General features: G+C 43.4%; 2 protein-coding genes across 2 annotated transcripts in view; both read right to left on the reverse strand.

Annotated features, from left to right (window-relative positions):
• Positions 1-6,142, reverse strand: part of aqp8b (aquaporin 8b) — a gene marked incomplete at both ends in the record, with an annotated part of 10,270 nt that extends 4,128 nt beyond the window's left edge. Inside the window, 6 exons of the mRNA XM_083649923.1 lie at positions 963-1,137; positions 2,963-2,982; positions 3,126-3,260; positions 3,595-3,809; positions 4,064-4,190; positions 5,844-6,142. Of these exons, the coding sequence (XP_083506049.1) occupies positions 963-1,137; positions 2,963-2,982; positions 3,126-3,260; positions 3,595-3,809; positions 4,064-4,190; positions 5,844-6,142 (971 nt within the window). The remainder of the gene's footprint in view (positions 1-962; positions 1,138-2,962; positions 2,983-3,125; positions 3,261-3,594; positions 3,810-4,063; positions 4,191-5,843) is intronic.
• A 2,396-nt stretch (positions 6,143-8,538) lies between these two features.
• On the reverse strand, positions 8,539-15,682 carry LOC310788358 (aquaporin-8-like; the record flags this gene model as incomplete). The annotated part of the gene is made up of 5 exons (XM_083649924.1): positions 8,539-8,581; positions 9,173-9,307; positions 9,540-9,754; positions 12,004-12,130; positions 15,381-15,682. The coding sequence occupies 5 exons, from the start codon at positions 15,680-15,682 to the stop codon at positions 8,539-8,541; spliced, it is 822 nt and encodes a 273-aa protein (XP_083506050.1).
• Between the last annotated feature and the right edge of the window lie 2,697 nt (positions 15,683-18,379).

The raw sequence follows: 18,379 nt of genomic DNA on the forward strand, positions 1-18,379 counted from the left end.
CACTGGCTGAGGTGGATATCTTGTACATTTGCTGACAAGAACTGTGCCACCAACAGTTTAAAATCTGACAGAGTGTTGTCAATGATTGAACATTTACTTTGACGTTAAATAACCCTGTTTTCAAAAGCCACTTTTCCATAGCAGGGGCAAAGCAGGGACGACCAGGGCCAGGGCCACATCATGTCTAGGGCTGGGAAAAACTCCTTGGACTGGAACCCATTGAGTCAGCTAAGATTCTGCTTGGCTGGTTCGGTTTCACAAACAATTCTCAAGATTTCTCTAATATGAACCTCAGCCAAGACAATAATGCAAGTCAGAATGCATTCGATTCATGGTGGCTCAGTTAGCAGCACTGTCGCCTCACAGCAAGAAGGTTGTGAGTTTGAATCTCCACACCGGTCCTTTCGATGGAGTTTGCATCTTCTCCCCATGTTTGCGTGGGCTTCCTCCCACAGTCCCAAAGCCATGCTCTGTATTGTAACGTAATCTAGTAAAAAGGTCTAGTATGTGTATCATGGATGTAACCTATGTTGTGTGCAGATAGATGGTGCTATGTAAAGCCCTTTGAGGCATGCTTGTGATAAGGGGCTATAAACATTCTGAACTGAACAGATAAGATAGAGAAAAGCTCTGTGCAAAGTCTGTTTTCTGTTTTCAATTGGGGAAAAGATTACTTCTTCACCATTGTGCATGTATTCAATTTCATGCTACAGTACAGCAGCCACATATTTACTCATCATTTTCCTGAAATGTGATCACACATGAAATTATATAAATGTGTTTTTGTGGAGATTCATAAATCAACAGCCTATTATCTCAAGTACAGCAGCTTTGATGGGGAGGTGCTTGGCCTGTTCCTCGCCGGCCCGTCCGACACTTCAGGTTCCTGTTGGAGGGCCGTCGGTTCACAGCGTTTGTGGACCACAAGCCGCTGTCATTCATTGTGTCTAAGGGCAGCGAGCTGTGGTCTGGATGCCAGCAGCGTCAGCTCTCTGCCATCTCTGATTTTACCACGGACATCCTGCACATCGCCGGCAAGGACAACTTTGTCGCCGACTGCCTCTACCCGGGCAGCGGTGTGCACCTGGGACTTGACTATGCTGGCATGGCTGCGAGGTTGGTGTCCACCAAGTTCATCTGGCTCAGGTTGAAGAAGGACGTGAGGTGCTGGGCTAGGACTTGTGTGGTGTGCCAGCGCTCCAAGGTGCACCGCCCTTATGGTTCGACCACGTCAACGTGGACCCGGTGGGCCCCGCTCCCCCCTCCCAGGGATTCAACCACCTCCTAACCATGGTGGACAGGACCACCAGGTGGCCGGAGGCAGTCCCATTGTCAAAAATTATGTCAGCAGAGGCGGCCCGGGTTGTTCATCGGATCCTGGGTGGCCCGGTTTGGCACTCCAGCTGACCCTCTGCTTGGACCGGGGCTCACAGTTCACATCTGAACTCTGGAACACCTTCGCTGAGGGGGCCTGGGGGTCAAGCTCCACTGCACCACGTCGTACCACCACCCGCAGGGCAACGAGATGTGTGAGCGTTTCCATCGCTCGATGAAACACGCTGTGCAGGCCAGCCTCGCAGACAGCACCATGGGTTGACTGTCTCCCATGGGTCATGCTTGAGCTCCGGGCCGCACAAGGCTTAAAGCACTGTTTTATTTTGTTGCTTTCTTCTCCTAATATCACCCCTTTGAGCACCTCTTGTCATTTGAGAAGAGTGACGCACATCATGGCAAAGCACAAAAAGTCAGATGAATCTAGACTTCGGGCCTAACATTTATTTTGCAAATAAATATGCTTCATGAAGGAATAACTCCAGGACAGCACTCCAATAAGTTTGATATTTAAATTGTATTGTCTGCACAAACGTTTCGGGCCAGATGCCCTCCTTCAGTGTGCTTCAGTATGACGCTTATCAGTAATCAGGCTGACATAGCAGCTCACACAAAAAACCTACATGACATCAACAACCAACACTTCAACAATATGTAGGCTATATATTTTACACTGCAAATTAGCTTATCTTCTTCTTATATATATATATATATATATATATATATATATATATATATATATATATATATATATATATATATAGCAGTAGAAAGGAAACTATATATATATATATATATATATATATATATATATATATATATATATATATATATATATATATATATATATATATATATATATAGTTTATTTTATCCAGGACTAAGCCCAGAAAACAGGTATAGGACATATAGGGACACATTTAATCCAGAACAATCTCAAGAAAGTTACAAAAAGCAAGATAAACATAACCCCACAACGGGTATTCAACTATTCTGCTAAAATATGTGCACAGTGTACATTCAGCAGCATTCATATAGTCCAGATTTAACGATTTTTGCTACATAAAAAAAAAAAAAAAATAGCACATACAGGATTTGGACCTGCTGGACCACAGGCATGATAGCACTCTAACTTATCCACTGTGCTAGCAAATTGTTGATGTTTCAATGTGCACTTTGAACATATAACGTCTAGACGGCCACTGTTTAGCAAGCAAGTGTCATGATTCCAACAACAATGAGACAGGTAACGTTATCTATTTTATATCATGTAGGATAATGTAACAGACTATTATATGTTGACATGACATGTGCTTGCTCCGCGCGCACCGGTCACCAAGCCAGCGCTGTTCTCTCCCCCCCCCCCCCTCTCTCTGTGCATACCTGCTCATCTCTTTTCTCTTGGAGAGAAAAGTGGCAGTGCTTGTAAATAGGGGGTGAAAATAGCAGCTGCAGCTACGGCTATTCGTACCGGGTACGAATAGACACATACTTTATTATATAGCACGGACATACAAACACCTCAGTGGAACAGAAGAGGGGGTTATATTTTGAGTGGAGATGATGCAGCCCTCTCAGGATTCATCTCACACAAATCTACAATGGTCTCATTTCAGGATGAGTCGAATGCTCCTGTCTCCAAGAAGAAGTCTGGAAAACAAAACAGGAAAATTATTGTATAGGTTTATCTTGTTCAAACGGTCAGTTATACGTGTATCTATGATATCCATACAATAGAGTATCAAAACAGGATCATCTCAAGTTTCCGTTTGAAAAGTTTATGCAGCACCTACCGAACCAGTGCAGCAGCTATTATTCCCCCTGTGATGGGTCCTGCCCAGTAGACCCAGTGATAGGTCCAGTAATTGCTCACTATGGCTGGGCCAAAGGCTCTGGCTGGGTTCAGACAGGTACCAGACACATCTCCACTGAGAACAGACAAAGATACTTTACATTAACTTCAGTGAGAAATTCAGTTTACACCAGATGAGTTACTCATAATTATGTGAGCAGGAATCCTCAAACAAAGCCATTTACCTGTCATTACTATTGTGATGAATATCTCTATCTATCCTATCATGTGAGATATAAATAGATGCACATGAGATTTGAGATCCTCAAACCTTATCTCTTGAGTAAAGCTATAGGAAGATATCATCTAACCCACTGACAACTGCTCTTAAATCCCAAAAGTGATTTGTAAATGACCACCTCATCTCCAGACCCCCCATTCTTCTTCTCACTAATTTGTCAGTGACTCACCCAGCCAGGACGCAGATGATGACGGTGCAGCCCACCATGAATGGCACCAAGGGGCTCCTGGTCTTTGGGTTGACGGCCCCCAGCAGCACCACCATGGTGACCAGGCATGTCATGAAGACCTCTCCGAACAGAGCGCCCCCTAGCTGACTGTCAGACTGCAGCAGATCAAATGCAGCTCCCTGGGCCTTGGCATAGTTCTCTCTGGAGGTCATTGCCTGTACGCATTGTGATGAGCACATTTTCAATATAACCCAGCATGACATAATTGCTATCTGTGGAACCCATGGATTGTGACTAGAATTTAGAATAAAGTTGTGGGTGTTTGAATACAGCTTGCAACATGCGTTTAATGATGGACATTGGCACACAAATTTGAAGAATGCGATAGATGACACAATGTAATTCTCTCTCTCTCTCTGTTTCTGTGTCTCATTCTCTCCACATTTTAGATTAATACACCATTATTCACCTTTGCCATAGCAGCTCCAACCACTCCTCCAACCAATTGGCACGCAAGGTATGGGGCCACCATTTTCATCTCCATGCCCCCACACAGGTAGATGGCCAGGGTGAACGGGGGGTTGAAATGGGAGCCACTGGGGAGAGAGGAGACATGTACAAAAAAGTTCAGTTCCTGGGTTACATTTAAATTGCTGTTTGAGTTTTTGTCCTCACCTTTGTATCGGTCATGAGTGTTCACTTTAAAGTCAAGTCAAGTCAAGTCAAGTTTATTTATATAGCACATTTACACAACCAAGGTTGACCAAAGTGCTGAACAGGCAAATATCAAATAGACACACACAGACAGTTGATAAAGTAGAAATAAAAGAAGAAAACACATAACAATATACGTAATAGGCCCAATCTGAACCCGAATTGAAGGCTAATTTGAATAGATGAGTCTTAAGCAATGACTTAAAAATTCCAAGGCTTTGCACAGTTCTTATATGGATGGGTAGGTAGGCTGTTCCACAATTTGGGGGAAAGTGCACCATCTAAATAGGATTGGATCGTCTTAAAGATAAGTTCACCCAACAATAGAAATTCTTTCATTATCTACTCACCCCCATGCCGGTGGAAGGTCGGGTCAAATTGTCTAGTCCACAAAACATTCATGGATTTTTCCATTTAACAGTTACAGTATTCTCCTAAACAATTGAAGTGCATTGCATTGTGAGCAATGGCGACCAACTCTCAATTGGAGGTGAGCAGATCATGACTGAATGTTCATTTTTTGGGCTTAATGTTCATAGTTTGGCCTAATAACAGGGTCATACAGTATCTATTCATTTGATGGCTGTTTTATAAATGCCATATCCATCAAAATGCCAAATGTGGTGTTATGTGCTGTCTGCTGTGTTATACGAGGGATCAGCCGAGCAGCATTTTGGTAAACAAACCGCGTCACTGGGTGGCAACGGCAATGGAACCCTATGGAGCCCAAGTGGCGCGAGGCTTGTGGGTCTGACTCTAGCCGGCTAAGTCTATTTACATTTTAAAAACTGCGACAGTTCACACAACTTTAACACGACAGGCATATATTATACATCAAATTCTGCTCTCACTCAGAATGTTAAAATATAAGCGATGTGATGTATAGTTTTTGAGATATTAATGTTTGTTTGGCACAACTCCTACTATTAACTGCCGCGGGGTTCCGCATTTCTGGGTGGCAAGTGACGTCACGCTGATTCGTCCTATACAGGAGCATGTGGAATATGAATTATTTCACAACTATAGTAATGTTACCTGGAGGATTTTGCAACCTCTTGTCTTATTACTTGTGTAAACAAGGAAAACTTTAGCTCAACATGCACCTCAAATAAATGGTAATGGAGGAAAGTATTTAGAAATACTGCTTCTGAAAAATATATGATGTCTGCACTGTGCATAATTTCTTTTCTTTTGTTGTTTGATTTTTTCAAAGAAAATGGAGAACTGTTTCAGTTTCTGTATTATGTCACTCACTACTTCTCTCCTTCAATAAACAAATTCATAAAAAAATTAAAAATAGTTCTCAATGGAAACAACCAAAGAGCCTAGAAGATGAGAGAGTTGATGCACCTGATATTGATACCAACCATACTGACAAACGGACTGCAAAGCCAGGACAGTCGGATGGATGATGATACAACTTGGATTGTTTGAAAAGCACGTGGAGCTAAGGCATAACTTAATGAATCATAATCATAATAACAAGTGTGATGCCATAAGCCTTTTTTTTCTTCCCATAACAACATTATGCTCACCTGATCTCAGCCATGGAAGCCACCATGATGGCCACAGCCAGACCGTGCACCAGAGCGGGCTGTAGCCTGCCTGCAGCCTCCACATTCTCTATGACCGAGACGCAGCCGATGAACACAAAGAACGTAGTCCCCACCAGCTCTGCCAGGCACGGCTGGACCAAACGCTCAAACTTGTTGGGAGGTCTGGCAGGCATAACTTCACCCATCTCCATCTTCACCTCGGCCATGCTGGAGAGTCTTCTCTCCATCTTCTCATTGGCCATGGTGGAGAGTCTTCTCTCCATCTTCTCATCGGCCATGGTGGAGAGTCTTCTAATAGTTGTCATACTGTCTCAAAGTTTACACAAGTTGGTTCAACTGTGAACCTCCTAAAAAGAGAGGTCTGGTTGTAAGAGCTGAAGATCCAACACTGACAATGCTGTGCCACAGCGTGCATCCAAATATCTCCATGCCTGTGTCAACTAATCAATTGAACTTTGGTAGGTTCATGAGGACAGACCCTGAAAGCAGGGCATCAGGTATAGGATCCAATCCAAGATTTATCATCACATGCTGTCTCATCACATGTCCCAACTGTCAGGTCAATATCTTGTGCATTTGCCGACAATGAAGTGTGGGCATTTACAGCTTGGTCAGACGTTCCTACAGACACAATTGGCCGTGTCTGCGGGTGGGAAGCGGGATTAAGCGTATGTGTCCTGGTCGCTGCACTAGCTTATTCAGGGGGAGGGGAACTGGGGCGATAGCGTGATCCTCTCACACGCTACGTCCTGTTGGTGAAACTCCTCGCTGTCGGGTAAGAAGAAGCGGCTGGCGACTGCACATTGGAGGAAGCATGTGCTAGTCTACAACTCTCCCCAGATCGGCAGAGGGAGTAGTAGAGCAATGACCGGGACATCAGGAATTGAAGTACAATTGGGGAGAAAATGAGAGAAAGAAAAAAGATTATGAACTCTGCCATGATGAATAGTTTAAAAATCTGCCAGTTTGTTGTCAATAATTGAAAGTTTACTTTGACGTTAAATAACCCTGTTTTCAAAAGCCACTTTTCCATAAGAGGGGGAAACCAGGGCAAACCAGGGCCAGGGCCACATTATATCTAAGGCTGGAAAACTCCTTGGACTGGAACCCATTGAGTCAGCTAAGATTCTGCTTGGCTGGTTTCTCAAACAATCCCCAAAGATTTCTCTAAGATAGTCAGCCCAGACAGTAATGCAAGCCAGAATGCATTAGATAAGATATGAGAACACCTCCTATTTATCCCTTTACAAAGTCTGTTTTCTGTTTTCATTTGGGGGAAAGGAGGACTCTTCTACCATTGTCCATGTACATACATGTCATGCTACTGTACAGCAGCCACATATTCACAAATCATTTACTGAAGTGGGATCACACATTAAAGAAAAGAAAGTGCTTTTCTGGAGATTCGTTAATCAACATTGTAGTCATGAACGTGAGGACTAGGGAGTTTGCAGCACATTTGCTCCAGGTTGTATGTACTCTGAAGCCCTATCACAAACAATTGAAACTTATTATTTTAAAAGGTGTTTTGCAACCGGCCCCAGATGTTTGTAGCTCCAATGGGAAAAAGCTGATCAGCCCAATTCAGAGCACCTACGTTGCACAACACAGTTGCCTCTGGTGGCTCTTGTTTGTCTGATGTTGTCTGAACACAGTGAAACATTCTTTCAGAGGAGGAGGAGCAAGATTATGGATAATTGTGTACATTAAACAGGTGTTTGCATAATTGACAAAATTGTCAAAAGTCAGAAATTCATACTTACTAGATACCTAGCTGGCTTTTTGTCCAGGACTTTCCCACCTGGGACCAAGTAGTGATACAGTATGACAAGTGTGGAAAAATCATAGAGTGCATGTATAACTTGGCAGCATCTGTTGATAATTGGTTCTTGCCTGCGTGAATTTAAAATGTCTCATGTTCAGTTTGGCTACAGTACTAATGATCTTTTTCCCTTGTTTTGCAAAGGTCTACTGATCACGTCAGAATAGATTTGAGAATGAGATACATATCATATTGAGTGACAGCAGAAGCTGCAAAACAGAGTTCAGGTTGCTTTCACCCTCCACCAGTGGGTGGAGATATGGAGCAGAAAATCATCAGGATCTCCATACTCAATTTGTTTTTGTTTTTTAACCATCCCAGTTTGTGGTGAGGGATATGTTTCGTGTAGGTACAAAATTAATGACCAAGGTACAAATACTACTATAGGCTATATCAGCAGAGACAAGTGCTCGCTAAAATGTAAAATAGTAAATAGTAAATTCTAGCCTAAAAATATTAAAGGTGAATACAACTTGCACATATGACAATAGACATAAAGAATACACAAGAAATAATTTGACCCATATTGACAGCAGGCCTAAAACAAAAAACTGATTTCCGACTCCACGAATTGTGGAATATGATTTCTTTATTTCTTCGTATTAAAGCAGAAATGTTGACCAGAATGCTAAATTACATATTTATTAGAGTATCAGCCCAATCTAAGTGGGGATTTGCTCTTATTAACACTATGAAACATGAAAATAAATCTTGAAACATGACAGGAAATCATGCCCAATAGTACAAAATGCAAATTATGCATAAATAAATAGATTCATTAACATGTAAGAATATAAGTGTACAATATTCAATCGTGAACACCGCAATAATGAACATCAGTTGAAGGTTGTGTCATCTGAATAGAACACGGATATTCCTGTCGCCCACCAGCAGCCTGCAAATGGACAGATGAAAATAACACGTCATTAGCAGACCCAAAGAAATGCGTAAAAGACATTTTTAGGGAGCGAGCTCCGGCAAAGAAAAATGATGGCCTCTCTCAGAAGGGGCCTGTTTTGTCCCTCACATGAAATCGGACATATATGTTTATAGACGGACTCAAATATTGTAGCAAGGCATCGTAAAGATAAAAAAAGGCGTTAAAACAGAGGTTAACGAGCCAACTACAATAGGGGGCACTTGATTAGTATGTTCCCATCATGTTTCCAGACACACTCAAGTTAATGTGTGCGAAGATGGATCCTTATTGGGTGTCCTCTTTACTGTCCACATCCATAAATCTTATCACCTATATGCACAGGAATATGACGAAATCTATGCTAATTTTCAGCCAGATAATGATAAGGCCAGTATTCAGACCAGGACAGCCATCTAATGTCAGAATATTTCAATTTGAAAAGGACATTAAGATGAATTGTAATTAATGAATTGTTTAATTGTATTGCTAATTGATCGTTTTCAAATAATCATCAACCTAATTTCCATCCAGAGGCGTTGACCTGGTGAATAGGACAGTGTTCTGTACCGTATAATGCTCCCAGTGATCATGGCCCCTGACATGGGACCGACCCAGTAGATCCAGTGGTAGCTCCAATAGTCCGCCATCACAGCGGGGCCGAATGCCCGAGCAGGGTTCATACATGCCCCAGATATCGCTCCCCTAGGATATATCACACAAGACAGATGAGACTGTTATTTGACAACCTTTCAATAAGGCAACACAGTATCTCTCTCTTTGACTGTTCTAATGCCCCCCCGCAGATAACATATTTCTTAGTATATTTTCGAACTGCATCTTAACCATCCCACACTAGTGTTCCGTATGGCTACAATGTCCGTGTGTCTTTTCAATAGACTGCTATTATGTGTGTATCACTAGAATGGACACTCACCCAGCCAGGATGTCAGCAGTCACAGTGAGTCCAATGCAGAGAGGTGCAAGCAGGCTGGAGGTGCGTTTGTTTACTGCTCCCATACACACCACCATGGTGAGGAACAGGGTCATTGCCATCTCTGCCACAGTGGCTGGGCCAATCTGGGCATCCCCCTTCACTGTGGTAAAGGCCGCCCCCGTGGAGTTATTATAGTTCCCCTCTGGAGAGATGACCTGGAGGGAAAGGGAACAAACAGAAAAGGTTTAACAAACCTTCTTGGCATCATCGGCTCTTGCATGACATCCTTGACTTGCTGGGGAAGCTAAACTGGGCTGACTCTGGTTAGTGGTTGGATGGGAGACCATGATGCATGCTGGAAGTGGTGTTGGAGGGAGGACCAGTAGGAGGTGTTCTTCCCTCTGGTCTCATGAATAATATCCCCATCCCCAATGCCCCAGGGCAGAGACAGCTGGACTCTGTCCTGTGAGTGAGGACCAATGACGGCGTCCTTCAGGTTAAACCAAGGTCCTCACTCTCTGTGGTCATTAAATATCCCATTGGCATTTATCACAAGAGTAGGGGTGTAACCTAAATTCCCACACGGGCCTTCTTTCCATCATGGCCACCTAACCATCCCTCGTTATCTAAAATAGACCCTTTTCACAGCCGCCATTTTGTGTCTACAAGGCAGGATAAAGACAGGTGCAATCAACTCACTAATTAATGCCCCAGCACTGGAACACCTAAATGGACTGGAAGTTGGAAACCCTAATTTAGACCAAATCACCGGGATGTTTACATTTACTTCCGGGTACCCCTGGGTCCACACATTATAATGGCGGTGAACGGCACAAACTGACGTTTTGAAGACAAAAACAGACAAAGAAGACAAAAATGGTTCGTCCGTGTTGTGTTGTTGTTTAATATCATTCATAACAACACTTTCACTAACGTTAGTGGAGACCAGACTAGCTAATTTACCTGTTGGACCAGACTAGAGTAGACTTGAAGCTAAATTAAATTGACGTGGCGTCAGTATCTCTGTCTGTACCAGGCTCGCCGAGAAGAGCCTAGTGACGCGAGGTTACTCTGTAACGTTAACGACTGCAAAAAAACAGCGAGTTTGACAGACAAACAAACGCTATTAGCTAGCTAACACTACATAAAACAAACACAGAAGAAAGGCTAGATACGTCGGACAAGCATGTTTACCAACCGTTTAACCATTTAAATTGAAAGTAGTCGGCTGAAAACAACGAGAGGGTTTGACAGCATTTATTTGACAACACGCACATTTAAACCTGCCGCCTTCCCCAAGTGGTACCCGGAAGTAAATTTGTTTACATGGTGACGTCACGGTGATTTGGTCTATAGGCACTAGTCTGGGCACCTTCCACCCCGCTTTTTGTCATGGGGGCGTAAACCCCGGACCCAGAATTAACACCGGATGGCAATGCACCTAACAACGTCTTTGTTGCCGTTAGCTTGACGCGGTGATGTTACCTAAACTAGAGTCTGATCAAAACAAAGCTAGCGTTACATAAAACAAAACGTTATGCAATATGGCATCTCCGCCACCACCGCCTGACACACCGGTCAAAACGGTGAAAGAGGATTCTGATACTTGGGTCAAATTGTCAAGTTAACGTGAAAGTTGACGAGCTAGAAACGCTGCCGTCCGGTCTAGGGCGGGCTCTAGGCGGGAACCAGTAGGGTGACAAAATCAATTGTGGGCGGGAGCCAGGCTCTTTCTCGCCGAGAAGAGCCTGGTGACGCGAGGTTAATAGGCACATTCAGTCCACTATAGTTGATGTGTGCTGAGCGATCTGACGCAAACCGGCTGCCATGCATCGCTCAGGTGGGTGCTACTCATCGGTGGTGGATGAGTTGAGTATCCTCTCCTCCCCCGATATCTATGTGAAGCGCTTTGAGTGCTTTCAAAAGCCTTATATTAATCGAATCAATTATAATGATTAAACCTGAATGGTTGGAATGACGTAGACAGCATCATGTCATTCCTTGGTGATGTATGCCTTTACTTTTTAATGACATGAAAAGGAACTGCAATGACATATTTGGGCTTCACACAACAAAAGTAAATGATATTCAATACTTCCTAATACAGTATATTGCTTTACATTAAAGGACTGACTATTACCTGAATACAATCATGATATTTGCATACTTGTAAAAATGAAAATAGTTAACTATCTAAAGCTCAGTCACCTGGTAATAAGTTACCAATGAATGAATGTGTGTCTGCCTTCAACCTGCTACTCTGCATCATGGGGATATCAACCTCTATAAATAAATATGTGTATCAGCCAGCAGATTGTGGTGAAGGTTACAGCGGCAGCATTAGAAGTGAGTAAACAAGTGGAACTTCACTGAGGAAACATATAAGTGTGGAAAATGTTTATCTGAACACTTGACTTCTATCTGGCTTTACGTCTGTGAGTTTTACTCTGCAGTAATAATCCACCTTGGCCAGGCCTGCTCCGATCATCCCGCCACAGAGCTGAGCCAGGATGTAGAGGAGCAGCTGGAAGACATTCAGACCCCCGATCAGGAACACAGACACAGAAACAGCAGGGTTGAAGTGACCCCCACTACAAAGAGAGAGAAAACAGTTTGCAAAACCATGACAAATAATGACATAATTTGATATCGCATAAACAGCTCCAGAACTGCAGCTATAGCATTGGATACTTGATGCATTTACATTTAGTGAGATCACAGTAATGTAATAGTTTTGCAGCATTACGAAGGTTATAAAGTGGAAAAAAACACATCTCTGAACTATGGCTTTAACCAAATCACACATACATTTAGGATATTCTATGAGATCTCCTTTTAATAACTACAGTGCACACTTAGTGATCACTGTGGGACGGGTCAAATTGATCACTATAAGTGGATGATCATTATAAGAGATTTTTTCTTTTTCTTTATTTCTCATGCAGATTAGCATCTAATTAGCATCTAATTGCATGAATACAGTACAGTTCTTGTTGAACCAGCTATCATCCCTCAACAAGCTGGATTCCGACCTGGCAAATCCACAACAAGCCAACTTCTGAATCTCACTCAGCACATTGAGGATGGGTTCCAGAAAGGACTGATAACAGGAGCCGTCTTTGTCGACCTGTCTGCCGCATATGACACTGTGAACCACCGCCTCCTCCTGAAAAAGATCTTGGAGCTGACAAAAGACCTGGCACTCACGGACCTCATCGGAGCCCTCCTGAAAGACAGGTCCTTCTTTGTGGTCTTGAACAACAAGCAAAGTCGATGGCGACGACAACGGAATGGCTTACCTCAAGGTAGTGTGCTGGCCCCACTATTATACAACATCTACACCAATGACCAACCAATGGACCAGAACACTGAGCGGTTCATCTACGCCGATGACCTCTGTGTAACATCCCAAGAGAGTACGTTTGAAGCAGTAGAAGCAAATCTCACCTCAGCCCTAGATGAGCTACTCCTCTACTATGAGCGCAACCACCTACACGCCAACCCTGCAAAGACTCAAGTCTGCTCATTCCACCTCAGGAACCGCCAAGCCAACCGACCTCTCAACATCAAATGGTCTGGAACACCACTCAAGCACTATGCCCACCCTATCTACCTTGGAGTAACTCTGGACCGCACCCTTTCCTTTAAGGAGCACGTCAACAACACCAAATCGAAAGTTGGTTCCCGAAACAACATCCTACGGAAACTGACTAACTCTAAATGGGGGGCCACGGCACCCACACTTAGATCCACTGCTCTGGCTCTGTGCTATTCCTCTGCAGAGTATGCATGCCCTGTCTGGGAGAGATCAACCCATGCCAATAAACTTGACCCAGCATTGAACAACACCTGCCGTTTGATCACTGGTTGCTTGAAACCCACCAATACAAACCACCTGCACCTCCTCGCTGGCATTGCCCCCGCTGACACCAGACGGGAAGTTACCAGCAGAGTTGAGATGACAAAAGCCACTAGTGATGAACGCCACCTCCTCTACGGACGTCAAGCCCCGGCCCAACGACTGAAGTCAAGAAGAAGCTTTCTCAGCCATGTCCAGCCACTAATAACATCCCGAGAAGAAACCAGACTCCAGCTCTGGACAGAAAAGCTAGAGAATAACCCCCCTCCAACTGACATGGGAATCCCCCCCACTGAAAACCTCCCCCCTGGCTCAGAAGCACCTTGGTCTCAGTGGAAGACACTCAACCGCCTAAGAACAAGAACGGGACGATCTAAAGCTGCTCTGGCCAGATGGGGCTACATGACTGGCCCAACCACCTGTGAATGTGGAGAAGCAGACCACACTATGGAGCACTGCCTTGTCTGCCCTCTGCTGCCCAACCCTTGCAGCTCAGAAGACCTTGCAGAGTTTAATAAACACGCAAAGAACTGTGTAAAGAAATGGGAAACTGTCATATAACACCATGCTTCAAAGAAACGAAAAGAAGAAGAAGTACAAATAAAGTAATGAAATGGACAGCTTTGCTATGTACTGAATGTTATTGACTTGAAAAAAATCCATACGGCAAGTTAGCCTATAGGCCTGCAGCTGTTTCAAACACAGCGGTCTCTCATAGACAGAGACGCCGCCATTATCTCCACAGACATGGATCCCGCAATCTCTCCATATACAGACAGACATGCACCAAGTATCGCTGCTTTATCTTGTTGTTCATTTTAGGCAGTTTGTAAGTTAAGAAAAATAATAAAATTACTAAATTAAATTAGTAACTAAAAAAAAACTAAATTATTAAAATAGTTTTAAACATTTTTCCATTGTTCTCAGGTGTGACAAAATGACCAAAATGATCACTGTATTGATCACTATAAGCAAATTATTCAAACAGCATGTGTATAGGAATGATTTAAGACCAAGCTTTTTGATCCATATAAGCGGTTGATCACTATAACCATGAACCCTTATAAGCGGATTCCACTGTAATGTAATATTTTTTGACGTCCATTCACTGAGCCTCCCCTGAAACTGCTTTGAGCCCCCCTGGGGACGCCCGCCTCCCACTTTGAAAACCTCTGACTTAGGCTATTAGTCATTAGGCCTTTAAAAAAGTAACACAATTACTTTGCTTATTAAAAATGTTTAGGAAGGAGCGCTTCCTGGACTCAAAAAGTGTGTTTGTTTGAGGTGCTCTTTGGATAGGGTTACAAATAGAGTTGAAAAAAACAAAAAACTCCAAGGCACTCTTCTTTAAAAAAGTTAAAATGCCTTTATTTACATGGCAAAGTCATTTTAGACTTTACAAATAATTTTTTTGATCATTTTGATTTGTAAAGTCTAAAATGACTTTGCCATGTAAATAAAGGCATTTTAACTTTTTTAAAGAAGAGTGCCTTGGAGTACTTTGCTTATTACTTGGTATCAAAAGTAATGTGGTTACGTTAATCGTTACTTTACTATTTTACTTTACAACCTGTTTAGCCATCTCCTTTTAGAACTGAATCCACTTCATTGGAACAATAATTAACCTCACAGGAGGACTCAACAATCAGCCAAACGGCATCATACTTTCTATTTATTTTGCCTACCTAGGGTAAAGAAAATAATAATCGCATTCTGGCAACGCAGTAGTCACTTATAGCTGTAATATAATTACGTTTTTAGTCATTGTAATCCCTTACATGACTAGTTCCTGGGGAAAGTGATAAAATTACAATAAGTTACTGTAACTAAGTTACTGCCCAACACTGATGCTTGATGAGTATTTAATAATGATTCACTACTGTTACAGGGTCAATATCGGCAACCTCTCTCTCTCTCTCTCTGCCTCAAGTTCAATCTCCGAGATAGTCTGGCAAGTGAGACTAGACTACCAGTTCCCATACCTGATCTCTCCGAGTACAGCAATCACAATGCCAAGTGCCAAGCCATGTGCCAGGGCGGGCTGCAGCCTCCCGGTGCCCTCTGTGTTCTCTATGACAGACAGGCACCCCACAAAAATGAACAGAGTGGAACCCAGCAGCTCCGCCAGACACGGCTGGACGTGACGCTCGAACCCATCTCTCCACTTGCTGTGAACGGCTTTGTCGGTCTCCCCTTTCTCTGCATGGCTGGAGCTTGTGATCACACTGATGTTCCCCGTGGACATGTTGGTGTCGCACAGCTCCGTCTTCAGCTCAGATCCCATATCTGGAAAGCTGCTGGAGAGCTGAAAAGAGAGTGAAGGTTGTGAATGCTCTGATGTTGTGTGTGTGAATGGTGATAAGGAGGTGAGAGCAGAGATAAGAAGGAGATGAAGGAGGAGGTGGAGGAGCAGGGGGTAGGACTGCAGGGCAATACAGAAGAACCAGAGTCCATATAGTTTATTATGTTTTTCTCTGTCCCCCCCCCCTCCGCCCTGGTCAGTGATGGTTCAAATCTCATCTTAAGATGTTGCAGTGTGCACATTCATATTTAAAAACAGTAAAGGTTGTGTGGTTTCAGTGGATATGCAATATTCATATAGGCTTGGGGCGGACTGGGATCATAATTCAGGCCGGGCATTAGATACCAAGCAGGCCAGGCCGATATGGGCCAACGCGCGGTCGCCGGCGATTGGGTCATTTGAAGCCAGATTTGGGCCGTTTGAAGCCCAATTTGGGTCATTTGAAGCCAGATTTGGGCCGTTTGAAGCCCAATTTGGGCCGTTTGAAGCCCAATTTGGGTCGTTTGAAGCCCAATTTGGGCCGAGTCCAATTTTACAATGAGATGCACCCACTTTAACCCTGAATAAAGTAATAAAACCACTAGTAAACCAGTAGGCGGTGCCTGGCCTGCTGTTCAGTGAGTGGCCTGACTGTGGGCACAATTTTTTTTTGCAGGCCAGGCCAGGCCAGGCCACCGGGCATTTGCCCGACGTGCCCGATTATGCAGTCTGTGCCTGCATGAACATCGGTAGCTCAAATAACAATCACCTGAAACCTTATCATTCTCCCAGAAGTTGAGAAAGAGTTAAGAATGTTCCCTTTTTTTATCTGTTTATAATCACTATTTCATGATCTTTATTATGCAAAACAAATAAATGATTGATGAAAATACACAGAGTGTGGCATGATGGTGATCTGAAAATAGACAGAAACACATATGATGTGACGATGATATCAAGGAATTGTCACGGTCACCACATACTTGTACAGATGACATTTAGTTACCTGGTGGTAAACATCTTTAGTGACAGCTGTGTCGAGTAAAGCTTGATTCCTAGAGGTGGATGTGATATCAGATATGTGATATCATCAGAGTGAGCAAAGTTATTGTCACAGTTTTAGAGACTTTGATGCGTAGACCATAAAGATAAAGCTGACTGACCGAAGACAGGACTGGAGGCCAAGGAATTATGAACTTTTAAATGATCTCTTTACATAACTATTTTTATGCCTCCGCCCCGTGATAGCCGTAGCCAGAGTCGTATTATGTTTTCGAGTTGTTCGTCCGTCCGATTCTCATTAACACAATATCTCAGGAATGCCTTGATGGAATTGCTTAAAATTTGGCTCAAACATCCACTTGGACTCAAGGATGAACTGGTTAGATTTTGGTGGTCAAAGTTCAAGGTCACTGTGACCTCACGAATGCCATTTTCATGCTCGTTAATGCAATATATCTCAGGAACACCTTGACGGAATTGCTTCAAATTCTTGTATCTTGTCAAAGGATTACTCTTAGCCTGTTACCCTCTACTTAGCCACAGCTCTGGTTCATCTCAAGCTCTTGCTGCCCAGCTGCCAGAGGATTGAAACCGTGTTCTGCTCTCCTCTCATAGACTTTCAGGGATGGCACGGTGGCTCCAGGAAGTAAGGTCCAGGATTAAGTAGCACTGTCGAGTTGCAGCAAAAAAGACTAGAAAAGACTAGACTAAAGTTTTTTTTTTAAATCAAATTGTACATTATCAGCTTTATTTTAGCATTCAAAAGTAGCGCGAGACCCCTTCCTGGCTGTTCATTGGCTAATGAGTCACGCATTTTGGTCCTCCGCTGAGGCCACTCTCTCTCTAAATTGCTCTGATATCAACAAATGCAAGGTCAAAGTGAACGTTTAAAAAGTCCTCCACACCTCCCTCCAATTGAGACAAGTGTCACATAATGGTTAGATTAAGGTCACTCGCTACCTCTTCAGACCTGTGACAAACGGCCACCACTGACCTAAACCCATGACAAACATGGTTCCAAGTCCTTCAAACAAACATTTCTGCACTAGCCTGCACAGACAGGTTGCTGGCTACTCCTGACCTGCCTTAGCAATGTAGATGCATAATCAACCCCCATAATGTAGATAAGATAGAGGTGAGGACATGTGCCTCTCTAATAAAACAGGCCTGTCTGAAACAGCGTGTTGGCTCAGTTGCTGCCACACCGACTGAAGTGTCATGAACTCTGACAAGGTATAGGCTCAATCACCATGACAAAAGCATGGGGCAAAGCAAGAAGCCAATCAGTTTGCAGAAAGCAACTTAAAATAATACAAACTAATATTGAGAAACACAAAGCAGCACAAGCATAAGCTGTACAGACCAGTGGCGTGCCGTCCATTAGGCGAACTAGGCAAATGCTAAGGGCGCTTGAGCCGTTAGGGGCGCCAGAGAGGGTAAAAAATAAAATAAAAATTAGAAATACTTTTTCATGATAATAGGCCTACTATTATTTTACAATAGTAGACAAAAAATATGCACAACAACATCTTAAGTCTTTAAATAATAGTGAAATCATTTTTCTAATTCTGGCTTTCTGGCTGCCTGGGCTGCAGCACTTTCACCATGGTCCCTAATCCATACCACCCCACCCCCTGCGCGGCCGCGTCCCCTTTTACCTGCTCGGAGCTTTTTCCCAGAGTGGGGGGGGAGCAAGGG

The sequence above is a fragment of the Poromitra crassiceps genome (genome assembly GCF_964638095.1).
Source record: "Poromitra crassiceps genome assembly, chromosome: 13".
In the NCBI taxonomy this organism is placed as follows: Eukaryota; Metazoa; Chordata; class Actinopteri; order Beryciformes; family Melamphaidae; genus Poromitra; species Poromitra crassiceps.